This window comes from Cottoperca gobio, chromosome 8 (assembly GCF_900634415.1).
Source record: "Cottoperca gobio chromosome 8, fCotGob3.1, whole genome shotgun sequence".
Taxonomy (NCBI): domain Eukaryota; kingdom Metazoa; phylum Chordata; class Actinopteri; order Perciformes; family Bovichtidae; genus Cottoperca; species Cottoperca gobio.
This window is the reverse complement of record NC_041362.1, coordinates 6,401,233-6,422,981: the sequence shown is the minus strand read 5'-3', so window position 1 is coordinate 6,422,981 and position 21,749 is coordinate 6,401,233. Positions and strand designations below refer to the sequence as shown.

General features: G+C 40.9%; 4 protein-coding genes across 5 annotated transcripts; all 4 read right to left on the bottom strand.

Annotated features, from left to right (window-relative positions):
• Nucleotides 1-65: 65 nt before the first annotated feature.
• On the bottom strand, nt 66-1,039 carry aanat2 (arylalkylamine N-acetyltransferase 2). The gene is given in 4 exon segments (XM_029436985.1): nt 66-380; nt 493-647; nt 890-1,009; nt 1,012-1,039. Coding segments are annotated over 4 exon segments (618 nt in total).
• A 3,358-nt stretch (nt 1,040-4,397) lies between these two features.
• On the bottom strand, nt 4,398-13,379 carry mgrn1b (mahogunin, ring finger 1b). 2 transcript variants are annotated; one of them, XM_029438239.1, is made up of 17 exons: nt 12,980-13,379; nt 11,624-11,742; nt 11,394-11,482; nt 11,127-11,273; nt 10,337-10,454; nt 10,052-10,118; nt 9,886-9,929; nt 9,761-9,808; nt 9,232-9,300; nt 8,979-9,138; nt 8,757-8,866; nt 7,950-8,164; nt 7,458-7,569; nt 7,336-7,381; nt 7,121-7,225; nt 6,704-6,749; nt 4,398-6,209 (listed from the first exon to the last, which is right to left on the bottom strand). In XM_029438239.1, exons 1-16 carry the CDS (start codon nt 13,065-13,067, stop codon nt 6,709-6,711), a joined length of 1,578 nt encoding a protein of 525 aa, XP_029294099.1. In that variant the 5' UTR covers nt 13,068-13,379; the 3' UTR covers nt 4,398-6,209; nt 6,704-6,708. The 2 variants fall into 2 exon arrangements, with proteins under 2 accessions (XP_029294099.1, XP_029294098.1); XM_029438238.1 differs by lacking the exon at nt 6,704-6,749 and having other exon boundaries at nt 12,980-13,377.
• A 1,090-nt stretch (nt 13,380-14,469) lies between these two features.
• Nucleotides 14,470-19,264, bottom strand: LOC115012663 (uncharacterized). The gene is made up of 4 exons (XM_029438384.1): nt 18,313-19,264; nt 16,738-17,334; nt 16,531-16,650; nt 14,470-16,127 (listed from the first exon to the last, which is right to left on the bottom strand). Exons 1-4 carry the CDS (start codon nt 18,324-18,326, stop codon nt 15,155-15,157), a joined length of 1,704 nt encoding a protein of 567 aa, XP_029294244.1. The 5' UTR covers nt 18,327-19,264; the 3' UTR covers nt 14,470-15,154.
• Nucleotides 19,265-19,417: 153 nt separating this feature from the next.
• Nucleotides 19,418-21,680, bottom strand: LOC115012664 (apolipoprotein L3-like). The gene is made up of 2 exons (XM_029438385.1): nt 21,565-21,680; nt 19,418-21,161 (listed from the first exon to the last, which is right to left on the bottom strand). Exons 1-2 carry the CDS (start codon nt 21,657-21,659, stop codon nt 20,189-20,191), a joined length of 1,068 nt encoding a protein of 355 aa, XP_029294245.1. The 5' UTR covers nt 21,660-21,680; the 3' UTR covers nt 19,418-20,188.
• Between the last annotated feature and the right edge of the window lie 69 nt (nt 21,681-21,749).

The window sequence follows — 21,749 nt, the reverse complement described above, 5'->3', positions numbered from 1 at the left end:
TACTCAATTAACCACCCAAGCCTTTTTACTGCATGATCAGTATGGACGTCCTTAAGCTTTTACTTTTACAGTAAAGACTCTATACATACATCACATATATAAGGTTTTGCCGTGAGTGTGTACTCCATCTCTTGGAATTGCATGTTGGATATGGAGATGGCTGATGGTCCTTTATCCTTGAAGCCGGCCTTGCGGTAGAAAGGCACCAGGAAGTCCTCACAAATCAGCAGAGCTCGGCGGAGGCCCAGCATACAGCGCAGGTTCTGCAAGTATCGCCACAAGAGGATGGAGCCCTTGCCCTGCTGGCGATAGTGATGGTGCACTGACAGCACATGAATGTGCACAGTGGGGGAACCTGGGACATGCTGAGTTATTGCCTCCTGGAGAAAATAGATCAGATAAAGGCAATCCACATGCATCAGAGCAAGTTTATCAAAATCACTCATTTTCATGGAAGAGCAAGGTATTTGTATTCTTCACACAGATTCATACCTGCGAAAGCCTCTCCTTGTCCCAGCCAGTGCCGATGATGAAAGCTAGCAGCTGTCCCTCCTCAAACCAGCCCAGCGACAGCTCGGGGCACTTTTCCAGGAAGTTAAGCACTTCATCCAGGGTAAGTGGACACTCTCCAGACACAGAGACAAATGCTGGGTGGTGAGAAGAACCACTTCATGTCATGGGAGTAATATAATCAGGAAAAGATTACAAAATGTATTCTCTTTCAAGTTAAAACTGGCTTGAAGTGATATTGAACACCCAAAAGATATGATGCATGTAAACCTTCCCCACCTTTTATCAAATACGCAAGTCAGTCAAGTTCTGACCTGATGATACGTCGTGTTAAAACACACGTCAGGTTAGTTTTATGGTGAGCAGAAACTTGACTTACCTTCTCTCTCAATCTCAAACACACTGATGGCGTCCTGCGGCATGAGGTTCCTGAACTCACTGGCGGGGAGTGTGCGTTGTCTCTGTCGCAGAGGGTTGACCACTCTGACGGGCGTCTTCGGGACGGTGAGCCACTGACCTGCTGTTTCATGATGCCTCAATAATACAAAACGGGAGGTTGTGATTATTTAAAGACTCTTATGCTGATCTGTTTTCTTCTCTTGTAGCCTTATCAAGGATGCAAAGTAAGTCAAACCCTGTTAGTCCAACAGACTGTAATGTAACTCACTTCAGCAGGCAAGATGCTGCCCTTTGTGTCTCTCCTGCTCTCTCTTCCTCTTCTTTCTCTCTGATCTTATACTGTTAAGTGGTCCTATCAAAGTGGCTCTCCGTGCACGTGTCTCTAAATCCCCTGCTTTCAAACGACAGACATTATGTTATTAGGGTATTTCTTTTTTGTGCTCCAACGTCAGAGACGGTCAACTCTGTAGTTACGCATGTTTTAATCACTTGTTTGGATTAACCTCAGTTTCCAGGTGTTGACGGCAAACATTTGTATTTTTCCTAAACCTTATTTATATTTTTAAAAAGTGTTTTTTGTGACAATGAGACTTTATGTTTTGAACCGTACTGGGATTTGTGTGGATTGCTGTTGAGAGAGCACTTTGGTCCGAGGTTAACATGGTTACACAGACTTGTTTTACTGTGAACACAATATAGATGAGACCTTTAAATTCAGTATAAATGAGTATATAATGAGTTTTTATAGTAAATTATCATTATATAATCTTTTATTTATAGTTTATTATGTGGATGTGCGAGTGTCTACTAGGTAAAACAGTAGTCTTGGTTGATTTAACTTTTCCAAAAGCTTTTCTTTCCCAAAAGCATCAACAACTAATGAAAGTAAACAACCTGTTGTACAGTCCCAAGGTCCATCCATCCATCCATCCATCCAAAATAGAATTGTTTTAAGGATTATTGTTTATCTCCACTGCTTCACGAGCACAGACACGGTTGTCCTGAGGATTAATTCACCTTTTCCGACCTGCAGCTCTGTCTGTGTGGCCTGTGAGCGGCGTGCTAGTCTGAAATAATTCCTCATGGCCTCGTAAAATGACACGGTTGAGTTTTGAGAATCCCAGAAACATGTTTCAGCTTTTCAGATAAGGTAATAAATTAAAAGACTTTAGGAAAGTAGACAGACCTTTGGCTCTCGAGCTGATTGAAGATTAGACTCTGGTTTTACATGTATACAGTATAAACTCACCCACTGACCTTCTCTAGCTGAAAGTGACCCTAATCTCATTTACAGCATGTGTAGACACATTACATTTAAACTTGCAGACACATTTTACTCAGTGTATTATGTTTTTACAGGCACGCTCGAGGCCACAGTGTAACTGAATCCTCATTAAACTTTACACCTGTTGGTCCAGCTGAGCAGAGAGCAACAGTTAACCAATACAGCAGAAGAATGTCATTATGTTTGAAATATGAAGCGCCTAGGAAGTCCATCCTGAAATGAACTGTCACACAACAGCAGGTTATTATACGAGTGCTTCATCTTCTGCACAAAATGAAGCATGTATGTACTCGTTTCAAGATGAGACCTACTGTAGCCTGCAGTAGCTCACATGCAATGAAAAAGATATGCTCCAATTTTATTTAGCCCAGAGGTATATAATCTGAAATCTACTGTTAATCATTTGGAATCTAGCAAAAAAAATGTAATTCTCATGTATGATTAGTGCACTGCGGGAAGAAAACAATAACCTTTTTTGTGATTGTTGAGTGTTCAACTGTTCTTAAATGAGCTGGCTTGGGGAGGCTGCCTGTCTATCTAATCTAAAGCACAATTAAAATATCCACCTATGATTATATTGGGGGAGGAGGAGAAGAACCTTTAGTTTAGTTTAGTTCTCTCCGCGCAGTTTCTCTTCAGCTCTCCCCTCTCCTTTACTCCGCTCTGTAGGTGTGTGCGCTCGTGTGTGTGTGTGTGTGTGTGTGTGTGTCAGCTGCGAAGCCCCGCCCTTCGCAAAACGGAGCGAAGGAGAGAATGTGAATGCGCAAAGTAGACAGTACAAACTGAAACGTGCACATAAATTAGATCACTAGCATAAGTGTTTAGTTTATTTAATAAAAGTACAGCAGCAACACGAACCTGTGGGCTCACGTGCGCCCTCTTCAGTGCGGCAGAGTACTGTCTTCCTCACCTGGTGTCACCTCACTGTGGTTTTATGTCGCATCAGCAAGACTAAATATGTTACACACATACATCACATGCATTAACTGGACTATGGAAAGTCAGGACGCATAATAAAAGTTTCTGTAAACATTATATTGGCGACATACAGAGAGATAGCAACAGGCACGCGCCAAATGCATGCGCTCAACCTAGTTTGCGAGGGATTGCGCAATCCGAGGGGGAGGCTCAGCTCACATCTCTCCTGTATCTGAACAGAGAATACGCTAATTCAGCGATTGTGACTATAAAAATGATCATAGTTATTGGAATTATTCATAAAAATGCAGTTATAGCACAGACCAGTGGACAAATATACATTTATATTTTATTTTATTATTATTTGTTTTTTTTACTTTTCATGATGACGGGGTGCACGTCCCTGACTTTCACAAATGGCATGTTATGACACTCTTTGTTAAAAAATGTTAACAGACAGACCAAACAGAAATCATATGTTAATCAGAAGCTCACAGGTCCATAAGGCTTTTCAGGTGGAAGATTAACCGAGAGGCTGCCTTCATGTTTTACAGCAGTCCCTGGTCCATGTGTTAATTGCACTGCAGATGGTGAGTTTTGTAGCCTGCTTTGCCAGCAGAGGACGCTGCTTCTCACTGATAGACTAGTCTTACTCAGGTTTACACACAGTGTGAGGCAGGCAAGAAACACATTAATGAAAATGGAGGAAAATCTATGTTGTCACATATTAACCTCCAACATCTACCTGACAAAATAGATTTTCACGCAGGACATGCACATACACACTTAATGATAGACATTAATGTAGTCTCCGTGGTAGAAGTAGCCATCAGTGAGAGGGGGATGATTGAGTTCACTAAAAGTCAGTCTGCAAATGTGGTATTTGTAATTTTAAAAAAAGTTTTGCATTCCCCAACTTTTCTTGTGCAGTGTTCCCTTACCATACCTTTTACATGACCTTCCTCATACTTTCCTTCCGTATAACTCAACGGAAAAGATATATCATATTCAACATTTAGCAATCGTCACTCCTGCCTCTTTTAATAAAGTTGTCCACAGTATTAATTTGACTAGTCATGGATAAGGTGAATCGTATTATGTAGATAACAGTCGCAGCGCAACATCAGAGCAATAACCCTAGTCATTATACTCCGGGCCCCAAGTTCAAAGTAAATAATTGCTGTAGATATTGTAACATAATCTAATTTGCAGATGAATAAATAAAGTATATACGTATTCTCAGGAGTAAATAAGTATTGTGACGGATCAGAACAACTACTGCTAGTTCAAATGTTTAATCTGTTCTTTATTGTTATACACATGCTTCTATACACACGAGGAAAGACAGGTATTGAGTTTACAGAGAGCCACAAACCACCTGCTGTGGAGTTATCCTGGATACCAGGTAGTGGTCAGAACAGGAACAGGAAGGCACAGTGTCAAGTTGAAATGGCACAGAGGAGGAGTGGGGAAAGACAAATCAACCATGTTACATAAAAGCAGTGCGAGGTTTAAGCCTCTACAAATTCACATGCAAATCCTAGCCCAATTATTAAAATGCAAAGTTTGCACTTATTGCATTGAATGGTGTTCCTGCCAATCAAACGTACATTAATAGAATCCGCTTGAACCTAAATATTAAGATTAAATGCATAATTGATACATGGCTATAACATAGTAAACAAACAGTTGAATTTCATATTGCAATAAACAATAACGAGATACATTTGTCCAGGTTTGCGATAGAAAAAGAGGCTCTGTACATTAGCATCAAAAATCCTGTCTACGGTCTGACAACGTTTGTATATTGTAGCATTTCTAAGAACACTAATGTCCAATGCAACAAGCAGGCAGCCATATTAATTCAAGGCACATAGATCTATATGCATGGCGCTACACACACACACAGGACCAAATTATGTCAAAGTGTTGCAGCCACACAAACACCGGACCCCTTTTTTTTTTTTGTTGCAGCGACATCACATAAGCAGACACTGGCATTGCCACGAAAAGACTGTACAGAGATCTGCCACATCTACGACAAGCACACTTACTGTGCCAAAGTGAGTCGGCATACATGTAGCTGGAGCATCTATGCTTGTTGCAGGCTTTAGCTATCTTTGAGTTTAGCTGTTAGTTCCATTATTTCAATATAAGGATCTTTTTTCTTCTATGTAGTATGCAAGTATACATTTTGTAAGTACACAGGATTCTAGTACAGTTATGATACATAGATATCACATCGTTAGAAATAATAACAAAAAGTGACATGTATATGTTTAAGACTGCAGACAACTTAAACTCATCTCATCATAAACTCTTGCTATAAGGAATGGATTATAAACGATTTTGTCAGAGTACAAAATCACTTCAAATGGACGCACAGATAAATACGTAATATGTTGTCAAATTTCTGATCGTAACCCAAATCACACAATTACTGTAAAAATAAGTTCTCACGTCATTAATGTATTTCACTGATGAATACAATATCTAGACACACACTGTATTTATAAATTCTTCTGAATTTAGTGTTAAACATTTGAGACAGAGTTAATTTACGGTAAGTGTGCTTAAAACCACCATGACAGGTAGTGAAACGTCTCTGGAATCCACATTACTAGACCACAACTCTGGCCGAGACACACGACTGAACACCATCTGACAGTTAATGAAATGTTTTCAAAGCTGGGGAAACAATATCTTTTTTTTTTCTTTTCTTTTTTTAAACATCAGTCATAGAGTAATGTACCAAGAACATCTTTCCAGGAGCCACATTTGGTTTCTAATGTCAAGAGCAATTGATGGAATAAACAGAGTCCTCCCTCGTCCTGGTGGACTTCCTGTCGGGGCCGTTGCTGGCTCTGATCACTGAAGCAGAAGACTGGGCTTGGGGAGGGGGTGGGGGGAGGAATAGAGAGACTGGATGATCCTTGTAATGCAAACATCTCTCCTGATGGATGGGAGGGTAAAGGCTGGATCAGTCAGTGGTCGAGGTGCTCATCTTCCATATGAAGGCTGCTCGTGGGACACAGGAGGGGCTGGCTGGAGCAATTTGTGCTCTGACTTTTCAGGCTTTCTGTTGACTCTGATGACCCTGGAGAGGAAGAAGCAACGGGTAATCAACACGGCTCAAAGTGAAGTCTCCCGACAGACCGCTACAAAAATACAAAACAGCGCTCATTCTTGATAAGATAGGCCTATCACGGGAAAGTCCCTTTATAAACCCCGCAGGGTCTTGTGTTTGTCTAGCGGTGTGATAGATGACGTTGAGTGAGAGCTGATAGGCTGAACACCTATGTGCCATGCCTCCTCGTTTACCGTTTTTTAATACCGACTCCGGGCTTTCCCTGGTAACCCCGTGTTTAGCTTAAAACGCCATGAATTGTGGGTGATCCCCTCAGGCCAAGTCTGCAGGAATGCAGACTAACGGAAATTGTGCATAAAAGGCTCAAAATGTCTGTGAGAGAGCCCTCATGCACATTTGACAGAGGGACAGCAGACTTAGCGAAAAACCCGCCTCAAAGTCCTTGAGAGTGGACTTTGGGATTGGGCCACAGAAAAGCAGAGCAGACAGGAAAGCCTACATACCAGAGTTATTCGGCCATACCAATAGAGCAGGAATCAGGACCTAGAGCTGCCCAAAGTGAGGCGGTACGAAGGGACAGGATGTCAGGGAACAGAAGAGGAGTGTGTTAGGAAACAGAGAAGCACAAGAGCACACAGGTTAGATGCAGAGCACAGGGAGTCACAGCCTTCAGTCTTGGATTTAAGAAGAGAAATGTTAAAGTAAAAAATAAGCAAGAACCAGATGATTTGTAGCAAATTCATTGTAAGAGCGACAGTTAATGCTCGTCATCAGGAAGTACCGCTGAATACTGTACATGGCTTTACGCATACGTTTTCATACAGAGTACGTATTCTGCTTCTTTCCTGTTTGCAGGGGCTTGAATATTATTTTTTGACAGTCTGATATTTCTTCTCTGTTCCTGGCAGAGAATTTCTCACCTTGCAGAGACAAGTCGCCCGCTGGGTCGCTCTCTGTTTTGGTCAAGCTGCTGTGTTCGCTGCTGCAGTCCTGTAGGATGTCTCCTCCAGAATGCATCCGGTCCTCTGGATCACCCAGGAGAGTAAATGCCAATTAATTAAACCCTCCGAGCCAAAACATCTTTACCGGTGTCACATTATTAAGTGTTCACAGACTGCCGAGTGAGGAAACTCACCATCATCTGGAGAGAGGGATTCTGCCACATCCTCTGCGGCTGTGGCCTGGAAGAAGGAACAAAAGCTTTTAGTTTGCAGCAGAGTTCAAATTTAAATGTCAGCTGGTGCAGAGGCGGCTCACGTCAGTGGGGGCGGGGCTGCTGGACAGCAGCGTGTGTGGCTGAGCATCAGACATCTCGGACAGCTTCTCCTCATCTTCTTCCTGGATGGGAGAGGATGGAGACCTCAGGGTGCTGCAGGGGGCGGACACAGCAACACAATGAATTAATTGCAGCTACTTACATGGACTGATTTACACCTCTACCTTTCAAAAGAAATGATCTCCAGATGTTGTAACAGCTTCAGCCCAGCAGCATGTAGGAGCTGCATTCTACAATCACATCATAACTAAACTGTCCCGTATGGAAGAAACTCTGCAGCAGCCACAGTAAAGGACTCATGTTGTAGCTGAACACCTCATCCTTGTATAAAAGGTGTTGCAGTGTAACTGTGATGACTGACCAAGCCTAATGCAAAGTGTTTTTTGGGATTAATGTTACATATACAAACATATTATCTGCTTTCCTCTCCTGAGATTTAACAGTAATGTTTTTGCATGTACGTGTGAACATACCTGTCAGGCGACTTGCTGACTTTGCCTTTCTGCAGACTCCCATCACTTAAATGCTCCGGGGAGCTCAGCTGTCGGCCGTCACCGCCCGGACCCCCTGAGAAGTTGATGTCTTCGTAGAGGGGGGCAGATGGGACAGCAGGAGACACTGAGCACAGACCGTTCAGAGCCTCCAACAGCGAGATGGGTTCAAAGCCGGGAGGAACCGAGTCTGTGCTCTGCAAAGAGGCATGGACAAGGACCGGTGGTAACAATGCACAGCTAATAAAGAAATGGCTAAATATTCATAACAAACACTTTCAAAGATGCCTGTTGCCAGTGTAGGTGTCAGAGCTGAAGCCGTCAGCCTGCACTGACATACGGTAAACATGCACCCCAAATAGTTGCTTTGCCTTACAAAGCTGTGTATGAGAAATAATCTAAATGGATTTTTAACCGTCTTTTGCGGAGCAATAAATGAGCTTTTAGTGGCTAATGCAACATTTCCTTTACATCTCTGGCCTGTCACTCCTCGTGCCTAGCTTTCATCTTGGAAGCTACAAGGCTCTAACTGTGAAGCAGCTGCAGGCAGATCATTACACGGAGGTGCTGCTTTAGCCACAACATACCAACGTGCTGCTCAATAAAAGTTGGTATAAATCTAGATCACATTATTCCTTTTGGATTTTTTATCACTTTGAAACATGTGAGATAGGAATGGACCCCATGCAATGTTTTTATGCAGCCCAAATTCATGCTCCGTTTCCCCTTTATGTTGCTGCGCTTCTTAGCCAAGTTATCTGATTATACTCAGGTGCACATGAGACTTACTGAGTGCTCGTCATGGTCCATAGTCTGAGCCAGAACAGGGCTGAAGGACACGGGGGAAAGAGCTCCGGGCTTTTTCCTCACAGCTCTGATCTGCAGCAAGGCTCTGAAGGCTGGTGCGACAAACACACGCTCAAATTAAAACACGTTTGACTTCTCTTCAAATAGATTCAATAAAACACCTTAAAGAGCAGAACTTTATTTAAATAATGTAACACTTCTTACGCAGCCTGCAGATGGGACAGTTGTTGGCCTGGTAACGCAGAGTGTCTGCGCAGGAGTTGCAGAGACACAGATGTCTGCAGGGCAGGATGAGTGTGTCTCGCAGGTCAGACAGACAGACTACACACTCGTTGCTGTTGTCACTGTTCTCATCATCTGATGGCTGGAAAGAGGAAACAAAATCAAATCGTAAGTCGCAAATAAAATACTTTTACAGCACTGTGATTCATGTATACGGGAATATTGTCAATGAAACCTTGGTTTCTTGGTTGTTTTTGTTCTCAATCCCATAGATCTCCTGTAAAAGGTAGCTCACACGGTCCACCTGAGAAGATACAGAAACACAAATTATCCTTCAAAAACCAATGCACACGAACACAACGAGGTCTGAGGGCGGTGGAAAGCTAAACGCATCTTCTCTCCAGTTATTTTAGAGAAGGATGTGCGCAGTGATGCACAAAAGTAATTCATGTGTTTCACTGTTGAATGTTGTTTACAGTCTTAATGTTACATTTAACGTCTACTTCACAGATGTGCGTTATTGTTGCACAGACTCCCGGCGGTCTCGGCACACATTTCTGTGTCTTAGTTTTCTCCAAAGCTGCAGATGAGTTTTAGGGCCACTGATGATCTGCGTAACATCCTGTGTCGCATCAACGACACGAGCATCATTTAATGACTTGGATTTAAGGTGTTTAAAAACAGCAATGTGTTACTACACTATACGTTCCACTTGATGATCTGCTGATTAATAATAACTGAAATAAAAACATTCATAAACCTACAATCTGCTTCTGCTTCAGAGGCTTGATGGAGAAACTGCCGTCGACGTGCTGAAGGAGACGAAGAAAAGGTTTTAGCTCAAACACTTGTTACACAGAATAAATCGTTTATTTAAATGTGTACGTACTCTTTCAAAGGCTGCCAACAGCACATGAGCATGTCCGAGGCAATCTTGAAAAGAATAAACAGTATTCTGGTTAATACTAAAGTCGACCTAAATGTGTAGCTCACAATTAAACTGCCAACGCCGACATTCTTAGTGCAGTTTCCATACGACTGTGTTGTTAACCTACCGTCCCCTTCATCAACGACAGCTTGGATTACCATGGGAAACACTCCTCGGTCGAGGTCAAAGTTCAGCTTCAAGGGAAGGAGACGCATATATTTAAATATCCAATGAGTCACCACGGGTATAAACAAAGACATGCATCCATGAGTGTAACAAGTCAAAGGTTGTGTTGATGCACTGATGTACACCTGCAGGATGTTTACAGACACAAACAAACACCAATGCAGACAAAGTGTTGCTGTGATGTGTGATACGGTAACAAACTCCACCAACTGCTGCAGATACTCACATCTTCCTCTTTCCACTCGCTGAAATCTATTTTGAAAGACGGCATGGAGAACTGCTGGCTCACCCCTCGCTTGTAATGCACAGTTTCAGAGACCAGCGAGGGATTCTTTGGATTGTACCTGCACACAGTATGTTACAGAGGAAACTGATCGGTGTGCAGGAGGATGAAGGAATCCTGGATAGACGGTGCACTCTGCTTTTAGAACTGGGCAACAGCTGAAGTTGACACTTAGACATTTAGCAGTAAGGAAAGCCGTTATCTTTAAGGACTCAATATGTGCATTAGTGTCCCTGTACAAACACGTAATGAAGAAACACTGGACAGCACAACAGTAGCAGTATCTCCTCTCATAGTAACACAATAACTTCAGTAACAACTATTACTTTCATCTTCTTCTAAGTCTCATCAGCGGTATCCATGGCGACTGGAGGTTGCTAAGGACCGACCATATCTATTCTAGTCTTTGTGCTCTAAGGCTCGAATCTCACTACCAATAAAACAGAGTTTAAATGTCTCTGGCACGAGTAACATGATGCTGCTGTCAGTTACATTCATCTGTGTATATGCTTTGAGTCTGAACAACCTCCCTTAGACAGATGCATGTGCCCCATGTTGGTTTCAGGAACGATTCAGGTGTGACATTTAAATTTAAATAATAAAAGACTAGATAAGAGTCCGATTTAGTCATTTTTATTAAACTATAGCAGGTCACCTTTTGTGCTTCTAAGAGGTAAAGCTTTTTCTGAGTCAGCGCCATAAAAAAAAGGAGTTTCGATATTAATATTCTTACACTGCCATCCCATTGGAGAACTCCTCAAATGCTTGGCAGTAGAGTGTGATGGCCACGCGAGCATCAGCATCAAAGGTGAACTCCACACCATACTGAACCTTTGGTTTCCCACCTTCCTCCACCGGCGTGTCAGAGTCGTCTTTGTATCTACAACCAAGAGGTTTGACAAACTTTAGGTCGGCACAATGGAAACTTTTTCCTTAAAACAGTCGTTTACTTTTTTTTTAAACCGGGATTTGTATCGTAGTGTTACCTCATTATCCTTACCTGACCAAACGCAGAGAGTCCTTTCTAATGTTTACGAGACTCCTCAGGGTTTTCACAGGCTCGTGGGGTGCAGGCGTCACATATGGGAACTAGGGAAATAACAGCAATATGGATGATATTAGATTTGAAATGATCAACATGGTCCTATTACTGACAAGAAATGTACAATGTGTTTATTTATTGTAGCTTTTTAAGCTATTCTCAGATGATAAAGAAACATCAGTTTTCACCTGCACTGGCCTATTTCCAAGAAAATTGAGGTCCGTGTTTTCTCCAAAAAGGTATCCCTCTGGATGTGGTGTGTCGAATTTCTCTCCCCCCATGAAGAAGTGGCTCGCAAAATAATTCCCTGAGGACAAAAGAAAAATGAATAATAGAGTCACTGTGAGCAACAAAATATAGTGACACTGATTTATATACAGTTGCTTCCAATGATCGGTCTGTAAAATATAAAATGGTTTAGCTGTACCAATTGTTGTCTGAAGTGTAATATGACTCATGAGCAACATGTTTGGACTCATGTTTAATAATGCAGTCATTTCCGAGGAAGGGGTAAAGTAGCCTCACACTTAAACCCCAAAACAACTTTAGACTGGAAGTGATAACATTAGAATTTCAGGTTCTCTTCTTGGCTATTTGTTGCATGTCATGTATGTCTATAATTCAGATGAGACAAGGAAAGTTAATAGTTGCTCGTTCTAGTAAATGGAATTAATACCTACAACTGAGGTACATCAGCAAGTCACACAACATGCCACTGTGAAGTTCAATTGCCAATTTTGTATAAACATGATCATTCAAATGTCTATTTAAACAAGATTTGTGTTTAATTGTAATCAATGTAACCACCCCTAAACCAGAACGTAAACTTAAAATGAACAACCTTGTTATCACCATGTCAGTCCTTATAGGTGTTTACTGAGAATACATGAGCAGCTGAAAGAAAATAAGTGGTGTTTCTTATGGGTTTAAAACTGAGTCAGGTGTTTGGTCTGACATTGACATGCCTAACTTCGTCTTAATAATAAAGTGAAAGTGTAATAAGCAAGTAACACTAATGAGTACTTAGTTTAAATAGCTTTGAAATGCAACACGATCAAGAAAATGTGCCTTTGAGATCGTTTTTATGGAAGCTGTAAATCATTTGTTGACATGGGTGTCCTGTCTCTGGATGTCAGCCTCAGCTCTTAGCATCAATTTAATGTGGATAAAACACTTGACGAAGTCTGTCCATTTAGAGTTGGGCATACAATGCATTGGATGCATTATGATCACGATGTTGTAATAACAATAAACCAACTTTCTTTAACCTAACAATCCATGCAAGTAGTACAAGGTCCTGTATAAATGACAAGGTTTTCTGAATAACGTGTGACCCACAGTCACATTTCAATAGGCTCATACATGTTTCCAATCATTATCTAACCGTGTATACGAGCTGATGTTAATCAACAGCAAATAAACAATAATTAGCCTAATTGACGTTAGCTAATGAATGCTCGGAGCCTCAATGTTTATTCTTGCTTTAGTAGATACGTTTTAAGGGAAATCTGAATTCCATCAACAAAACACTGTCGATCACTTACCAGATTTCGGGGGAAATCGATAGGCCGAGTTGGCCTGGATATCGATATCCTCAACACCAGCGATTCTGCGACTTAGGATGGACCCCATCTTTCTCTGCTGATGCTAGCTACAGTTAGCTAGCAGCTTGGCAGCTAACACCGCGTCACAGCTCCGATTAGCTCTCCCTTGAAACGTACACTAACGCCACACCAAGATTGTATCAACCACGTATAAAGACTTTCGTTAATTTGACATTGTACACGTTCAGTTTGATCAGTGGCTATGCTGCGAATGCTAATGCTAACAGGAAACAAATTGAGACGGGCTGTTGTTTTGCCTGAGCTGTGCTAACGTAGCAGGGAGTCGACCTGATTGGCTGTCTCCAAGCGTTCCAGAAATCCAGGGCGTTCGCTCACAGTGTTGGGACCGCCCGGCGGGGAGGAGGTCAGGAGGGGAAAAAGGGTCAAGCATGTCGTTTTTTCAATTTTATTTTTTATGTATAGGAGCACAGTAGATACAGAGTAAAAATAATAGTAGCGCAAAATAAAAATAAACTGTTGGAGCTCAATTTTGTCATACAATTCTAAAGGTATGGGCCCATAGCACACTAAATAAAAACAATGTATTTGCACAATAGATTAAAAATAAATGTATATATTCTGCTCCAAAAATAAAACATAACTTAATCAATCTACATTAAACAGTATGAATCCATGCTCCATTATAAACAGCCTTGCTGAAAATACTTTGCTTTGTGAATGCTTTTGGTGGTAAACAGAATAGTAGAAACACCACTCTTTTGAAAGTATGGAGCGCTGTCTTTCTCGACACCATGGAGCGCAGCACTAGGAGGCGTTGTTTCCTGCCCTCTAGTGGTCACATTGATGTACAACTCATTATTAGAGACAAATAACAGTAACATCGATATTGGTCATTATTATATAGGCGCATACACATTCCCAGAATAAATGTAAGAAATATATTCACAATTTAAGCCTACTAATATTTCTATATAGAAATCACAAATGAACATTGCCTAATACATATTAAATAAAAATGCAAAATAAACTGAAACAAACTTAGAAGAACATTTAAGAAAGAAACTATTTACCCACTTCCCTCTCTCTTCCTTAACTAACAAGGTAGTTCCATGTTCTTGACTGAGTTGCTGTGGCTGCTTCCACATACAGTCTATAGCAGGGGTGTCAAACTAATTTTAGTTATACAGCCCAATTTGATCTCTAGTGGGCCGGACCTGTAAAATTATAACATAATAACCAATAAATAATGACAACTCCACATTTTTCCCTTTGTTTTAGTGCAAAAAAATAATAATTCTTAAAATGTTAATTAACTATCTTTTTACAAAACATTATGTATGAACAACCTAACATTTCTTAAGAAAAATAAGTGCAATTTCAACAATATTATGCTGTTGATTATGATGTTTATCATTTACACATGTGCATTACAGTGTATCTACAAAGGCACAAAATATTTAGAGGAAACATTTGAAATAGCAGTTGCTTTTATTGAACAATTGTAGTTAATGTCTTCTCTGTAATTTTTACACTTTGCAAAGTCATCCCGCGCGCCGGATTGGACCCTCAGGTGGGCCGGTTTTGGCACCCCTGGTCTATAGTGTTCAAGTTTGCTGTCTGTTGTCATGTAAAAAGTTCTTAAACTGGTGTTAATAACTGTGAAATATAAATGATCAAATGAATGCAAAAGACTTCCCTCAGTGCACCTTACTTTGACTGACATCCAGCTGTGCTGAGCTGCAGGTATTATCATTACAAGAGATTACATAAATAAAATATAAAAGGTGGAGTTGAAAAGTAAATCCTGCAAATTATAAGCATCCAAATACTTATCTATATATCTATCATTGCAATTAACAGAATCAAATATAAACAGTGCAAGAAAAATGTGCAGGTAGAATTATACCTACAGATTGTACAGAATGTATTTTGCATAACATTTTCATATGGCAGTAATTGCAACTCTTACATTACATTACATTCAAATGTATTACTAAATTACACCTCCAATGCATTTAGAAACAGGTTCAGTCTATGTCATGAGAATTTCAGCTAATTAAGAATTCCTCAAAGAACAACAGTGTTAAACAGTTGGAAATAAGGCACATTGTGATTGTTGCCACTAAGGCAGTAATTGTCTGTGTTCAGTGTTCACTACTGTATTACACAAACATCTTTCTCTTCCGGTTTTTGTTTCTTCATCTCCCTCTCTGGATAAAATGGTTTCTCCAGGACAGCTTTGTTTTCCTCTGATGTCTGCACACCTTTGCTTAGGAAGTCATGGACCATCTGCCATGAGTCCACCTCTGAGCTCCAGAGTGCAGCTCTGGCTCTGATGAACTGTGAGACTTCAGTCTCGCTGCCTTTAGCCAGACTGATGCTATCTTTACAGATGAAGAAGATATCCATGCCAAGGAAGAGAGCATTGAGCCCGATGAGACCGGCCCTGGCTGACTTGGAGAGGGCAAGAGGCCCTTTGACTGCTGCCTGTCCAATATCTGGGATATCTGACGCAACCTTGGGGATGTTACGCAATACCTTTCCTTCCTGCACTGCCACTTTGCCAGCATTTACAGCCAGCTCTTCACTTTTTAACATCTTAATAGCGGAGGATGCATCAACAAGTGAATCAATACCCTTTACAATAGCACCAGATCTACAGAGCACCTTGCCAACTCCCAGAACAACATCTAGCTTGCTTTTGGTGACCTTCTCCAGACAATCCTGGAAAAACTGCACATCCTCCATGAAGCTCTGGAAGACTTCTCTGGCTTTCTTTTGATGTTTATGGTTTACTCCAATCTCTGTGGCGGTGGTGACAGCACTGTTGACGCCGCTGGTAATTCCCAGCCCGACCCCAGTCATTGTCAGAATTAAAGACGCTCCAGCTGTTACAGGAATTAACGCCAAGCCAATGATGGAAAGCACACCTCCAGCTGCCCCCACCGAGCTGCCGGCCACACTGGAGATCTTTGAACCCTTATGCATCCTGTCTAACTGAACAGCATTCTCCTCCAGCTCTTTAAGACACTGCAGCATCTTGGGTTGTCGCTTACTGAACTCATCGATGAAGCCAGAACAGGGTTCGCCCTGAAACAAGAACACCATCCGGAAGTTCTTGTTCATCCTGACAAAGAGAGAATGAGTAAAGACCTCATAAGCTGACGCATCTCAATAAGGTTAGCATGTTAGCTTAAAATTCAGTATGAAAATATTGGATGTGGCATCTGTTTGTTTTTTTTGTAACACACATTAGGAGGCTACAAGAAGCAATACAATGTGGTTACAATATTTCATATTTAATAAATGATACTGAAGTATTAACTCCTGCTGGACAAGAAACATAACCCAAGAATCCACTCAGAAACGAGTCCTTTGAAGCTATACTTAGGCACAGCCATTCTTTGAGCTAAATGCTAACGTCAGCATGCTAACATGCTCACAATGACAATGCCAACATGCTGATGTTTGGCAGGTATAATGTTTACCATGTTCAGCGTCTTAGCATTCCATGGTTTGCTAATGTTTACCTGAGTTCATCAAGCTGGTTAATGTGATGAAGCATCCTTTGTGTCTCATCTTCAGACAAATCCACATCGAGGTTTACCAGAGTTTCGTCGTTCATCTTCACGCAAAAGTTGCCGAAGGAGCTGTGAAAGACACAAATGTATTTTTTTTTTAAATAGATGTTTCTTTTGCAAAAATGTGCATATTATTTTACAGACATGTCCCTTTACCTTTTCTCTAACGTCTCACAGATTTTCTGGGTGGTCTTTATGTATTTGTCCAGCTGATATGCCAGCACTTCCACATTCTGAAGTTTGGGGAGGAAGAAGACGTTTACATCTCTCTTAAACTCGATTAGGTGCTGGCAGATTTTCCGTGCAGCAGTGATGACAACCTGAACATGTTCAGGGCTGATCCCTTCTGGCAGATGTAACACCTGGTCCTTCTCCATGAACACATGAAGTGAGGTGACCGCCAAACTCTCCACTGCATCCAGGAAGCAGTTAAGCTTCTCCAGGCCTTCCAGAGTGGTCTTCAGCACAGCAGCCAGCTCCTTCTCCAGCTCTGTACGCCTGCTGTCTGCAGTCACCTGGGTTACCTTGCTTCTCATATATTGCCAAAAGGCCGTAGCTCTGTTGTCTGACTGGGTAACATGACTGATGTCTAGGTCAATGTTGTCAGCCCTGTCTTTAATGTCCATTATCATGATCAACTCTGTCTCCCTCTTCAGCATCCACTTAGGGCTCCACTCGACAAATTCTCTCACGGTGTCGATGTAGATGAGGGTATCTGCGGTGTAGCAGCACAAGGCCTCCTGGAGTTCCTTTCTGTAACACAAAACATCATCCAGTTTGTGAGATTTCAAAACTAAATGAAACTGAACTGTTGTTGTGAAGTTAGTCTCACGTTTTTTTTTTACTTTATCAAATTCTCTTAATAAGACTGGGTGATATAGAGAAAATGAAATATCACAATATTTTTGACCAAATTACCTCAAAAATCGATATTGCAACGATGCTGTAGGGTTAACCATTGGGGCTTTCACAAAATATTTCCAAAATGAGATTTTATTTTGATAAATAATCATCGGTAATGTGGATATAATGAGATAATATAACAGCTACAACATTCTGGTAAGTTCAGAAAATGACATCACTTTACTGTAGTGCACCCTTTAAAACCAAGAAAAGACAATTTATCACATAATCTAACATCTAGTCTCATATCACAATATCGATATATTGCCCGGCCCTATTTTAATATCGAGTATCTGCCAAATTAGTTGTTTCCTTCGCAGCATACTGAGGCTACAGTTACTTGTAATTAAAGCACGTATAACATTAGTAAGGCATTTTGAAACAGCAGAACAGCATGTAGTGTGCATGTAGTATAATATCTGTGCAGAGGAGGGTCGATCTGGATCTCATTTTAAAGCTTAAAACAGAAGTCAGAGAGCCTCTTTTTTATCTCCAGCGGGAACTAAATACGGAAGTCGAGCTGTAGTTTTTGACCTGAGAGCAACTACACAAAGTAGAACGACAAAGACTAGAGATACAGAGCAACTACACAAAGTAGAAAGACAAAGACTAGAGATACAGAGCAACTACACAAAGTAGAAAGACAAAGACTAGAGATACAGAGCAACTACACAAAGTAGAAAGACAAAGACTAGAGATACAGAGCAACTACACAAAGTAGAACGACAAAGACTAGAGATACAGAGCAACTACACAAAGTAGAAAGACAAAGACTAGCACAGAGACAGAGTTGCTTACTTCTCTACTTATAAGATACAACTTATTTACCTTGCAGCAGACATGTTGCTCCTCTCGGTGTGTCTTCAGTTCCTCAACGTACTATCTGCGTGTTAGCTGTTGTGAATCTGCTAAAACCTCTAACTTCAGCCTACTTGTTGAAGAATGTTGACAAGCAGCCGACGCCGTTGGGTTTCGTTTTCCTTTCTCCACATCACCAGGTTGAAGTACCACACCCATCTCTGTACAAATCATATTCAAGGCTTGGCAGGAAAAGTTCAACTCAAAGGTGAAACTGCATGATAGCGATAGTGTTGCGTTGGAAAGCCTGAAGCGGCAGCACAACTTGTGATTTCAAGATGCTGCCTTCAAAAACTGTCGGGGGAAAAAAAAGGGGGAAAAATAAATCAGGGAAATATGACATGAAGACAAAGAAAGAAAGGAAAGAAAGAAAAACAGAAAGAAAAATGTAACACATGTAATATGAAGACAGGAAGAAAGGAATGATGTGCAAAAGAAAGAATGAAAGCAGAAGAAACAAAGGAAAGATAAATTAAAAAAGAAAGACATTGGGGTGATATGAAGACAGGAAAGAAAGAAAGACTTAAATTAGGAAGTGGGGATACATTAAAGTAAAAAAGATAAATCCAGATTGAACTGTATTCATCCCTTGGGAAACTGTTGTGCTGTTGCAGTAACAAAGAGTGCAAATATAACAAAATATAGAAAATAAAGAGCATCAATAAAGTGCAATGTGAACAAGTTAAACAATTAGTGTCAGAAATATAAACTGTTAAGGACCTCAGATATGTATAAGAAGTGGCATATCGGTATGAACAATAAAAACTCTTAGTACAGGTAAACGTATATGGTTCATTCAAAATGTTCAAAGACTATGTCAATATTTCACATTATGACCCATGATGTCCCCCAACATACATCGTCAACCAACAGGTGTGTGCTTCTCATATGATAATAGGTTTTAACAAAAACAATGAGCAAGTAAATGTCCATGCTAATGTCAACACAACACAAGGGTTAAGAAGAAAGGTTTAGGACTAGGACTATGAATCTTACGCTGAAATTTGCTAAGATGCTAAATACAGCAGGTAAAAGTGAAGTGTTACCGCAAATCTTAAGATTCTGTGTTAAAATCTAATTTTAAAGGCTTTATTATCTCAGATTATATTTGCTCACATGATGCATATTCCTAATAAAGGTGTTTAATCACAAATTGGGGAAGTAGCAACATGGGTACATGAGAGATCCGGCCCCCCGAATAGGGTTTTCCGACCATGACGAGCATGCAAGGTGCTGGAGCTGGATGAAGGACAGTGTGTGTGTCGGGCCGGTTTTGGCACCCCTGGTCTATAGTGTTCAAGTTTGCTGTCTGTTGTCATGTAAAAAGTTCTTAAACTGGTGTTAATAACTATGAAATATAAATGATCAAATGAATGCAAAAGACTTCCCTCAGCGCACCTTACTTTGACTGACATCCAGCTGTGCTGAGCTGCAGGTATTATCATTACAAGAGAGTACATAAATAAAATATAAAAGGTGGAGTTGAAAAGTAAATCCTGCAAATTATAAGCATCCAAATACTTATCTATATATCTATCATTGCAATTAACAGAATCAAATATAAACAGTGCAAGAAAAATGTGCAGGTAGAATTATACCTACAGATTGTACAGAATGTATTTTGCATAACATTTTCATATGGCAGTAATTGCAACTCTTACATTACATTACATTCAAATGTATTACTAAATTACACCTCCAATGCATTTAGAAACAGGTTCAGTCTATGTCATGAGAATTTCAGCTAATTAAGAATTCCTCAAAGAACAACAGTGTTAAACAGTTGGAAATAAGGCACATTGTGATTGTTGCCACTAAGGCAGTAATTGTCTGTGTTCAGTGTTCACTACTGTATTACACAAACATCTTTCTCTTCCGGTTTTTGTTTCTTCATCTCCCTCTCTGGATAAAATGGTTTCTCCAGGACAGCTTTGTTTTCCTCTGATGTCTGCACACCTTTGCTTAGGAAGTCATGGACCATCTGCCATGAGTCCACCTCTGAGCTCCAGAGTGCAGCTCTGGCTCTGATGAACTGTGAGACTTCAGTCTCGCTGCCTTTAGCCAGACTGATGCTATCTTTACAGATGAAGAAGATATCCATGCCAAGGAAGAGAGCATTGAGCCCGATGAGACCGGCCCTGGCTGACTTGGAGAGGGCAAGAGGCCCTTTGACTGCTGCCTGTCCAATATCTGGGATATCTGACGCAACCTTGGGGATGTTACGCAATACCTTTCCTTCCTGCACTGCCACTTTGCCAGCATTTACAGCCAGCTCTTCACTTTTTAACATCTTAATAGCGGAGGATGCATCAACAAGTGAATCAATACCCTTTACAATAGCACCAGATCTACAGAGCACCTTGCCAACTCCCAGAACAACATCTAGCTTGCTTTTGGTGACCTTCTCCAGACAATCCTGGAAAAACTGCACATCCTCCATGAAGCTCTGGAAGACTTCTCTGGCTTTCTTTTGATGTTTATGGTTTACTCCAATCTCTGTGGCGGTGGTGACAGCACTGTTGACGCCGCTGGTAATTCCCAGCCCGACCCCAGTCATTGTCAGAATTAAAGACGCTCCAGCTGTTACAGGAATTAACGCCAAGCCAATGATGGAAAGCACACCTCCAGCTGCCCCCACCGAGCTGCCGGCCACACTGGAGATCTTTGAACCCTTATGCATCCTGTCTAACTGAACAGCATTCTCCTCCAGCTCTTTAAGACACTGCAGCATCTTGGGTTGTCGCTTACTGAACTCATCGATGAAGCCAGAACAGGGTTCGCCCTGAAACAAGAACACCATCCGGAAGTTCTTGTTCATCCTGACAAAGAGAGAATGAGTAAAGACCTCATAAGCTGACGCATCTCAATAAGGTTAGCATGTTAGCTTAAAATTCAGTATGAAAATATTGGATGTGGCATCTGTTTGTTTTTTTTGTAACACACATTAGGAGGCTACAAGAAGCAATACAATGTGGTTACAATATTTCATATTTAATAAATGATACTGAAGTATTAACTCCTGCTGGACAAGAAACATAACCCAAGAATCCACTCAGAAACGAGTCCTTTGAAGCTATACTTAGGCACAGCCATTCTTTGAGCTAAATGCTAACGTCAGCATGCTAACATGCTCACAATGACAATGCCAACATGCTGATGTTTGGCAGGTATAATGTTTACCATGTTCAGCGTCTTAGCATTCCATGGTTTGCTAATGTTTACCTGAGTTCATCAAGCTGGTTAATGTGATGAAGCATCCTTTGTGTCTCATCTTCAGACAAATCCACATCGAGGTTTACCAGAGTTTCGTCGTTCATCTTCACACAAAAGTTGCCGAAGGAGCTGTGAAAGACACAAATGTATTTTTTTTTTTAAATAGATGTTTCTTTTGCAAAAATGTGCATATT

What these genes read in the sequence shown, in the direction of transcription:
- LOC115012664 (XM_029438385.1), bottom strand. Translation starts at nt 21,659, where the DNA reads ATGAACGACGAAACTCTGGTAAACCTCGATGTGGATTTGTCTGAAGAT. An exon ending in AACCAGCTTGATGAACTCAG is followed by an intron (nt 21,162 to 21,564) that starts GTAAACATTAGC and finishes TCTCTTTGTCAG; the next exon opens with GATGAACAAGAACTTCCGGA.
- LOC115012663 (XM_029438384.1), bottom strand. An exon ending in TGTGAGACGTTAGAGAAAAG is followed by an intron (nt 16,651 to 16,737) that starts GTAAAGGGACAT and finishes TGTCTTTCACAG; the next exon opens with CTCCTTCGGCAACTTTTGCG. An exon ending in AACCAGCTTGATGAACTCAG is followed by an intron (nt 16,128 to 16,530) that starts GTAAACATTAGC and finishes TCTCTTTGTCAG; the next exon opens with GATGAACAAGAACTTCCGGA.
- mgrn1b (XM_029438238.1), bottom strand. Translation starts at nt 13,067, where the DNA reads ATGGGGTCCATCCTAAGTCGCAGAATCGCTGGTGTTGAGGATATCGAT. An exon ending in TTCTCCAATGGGATGGCAGT is followed by an intron (nt 10,455 to 11,126) that starts GTAAGAATATTA and finishes TACTGTGTGCAG; the next exon opens with GTACAATCCAAAGAATCCCT. An exon ending in TGTTGGCAGCCTTTGAAAGA is followed by an intron (nt 9,809 to 9,885) that starts GTACGTACACAT and finishes CGTCTCCTTCAG; the next exon opens with CACGTCGACGGCAGTTTCTC.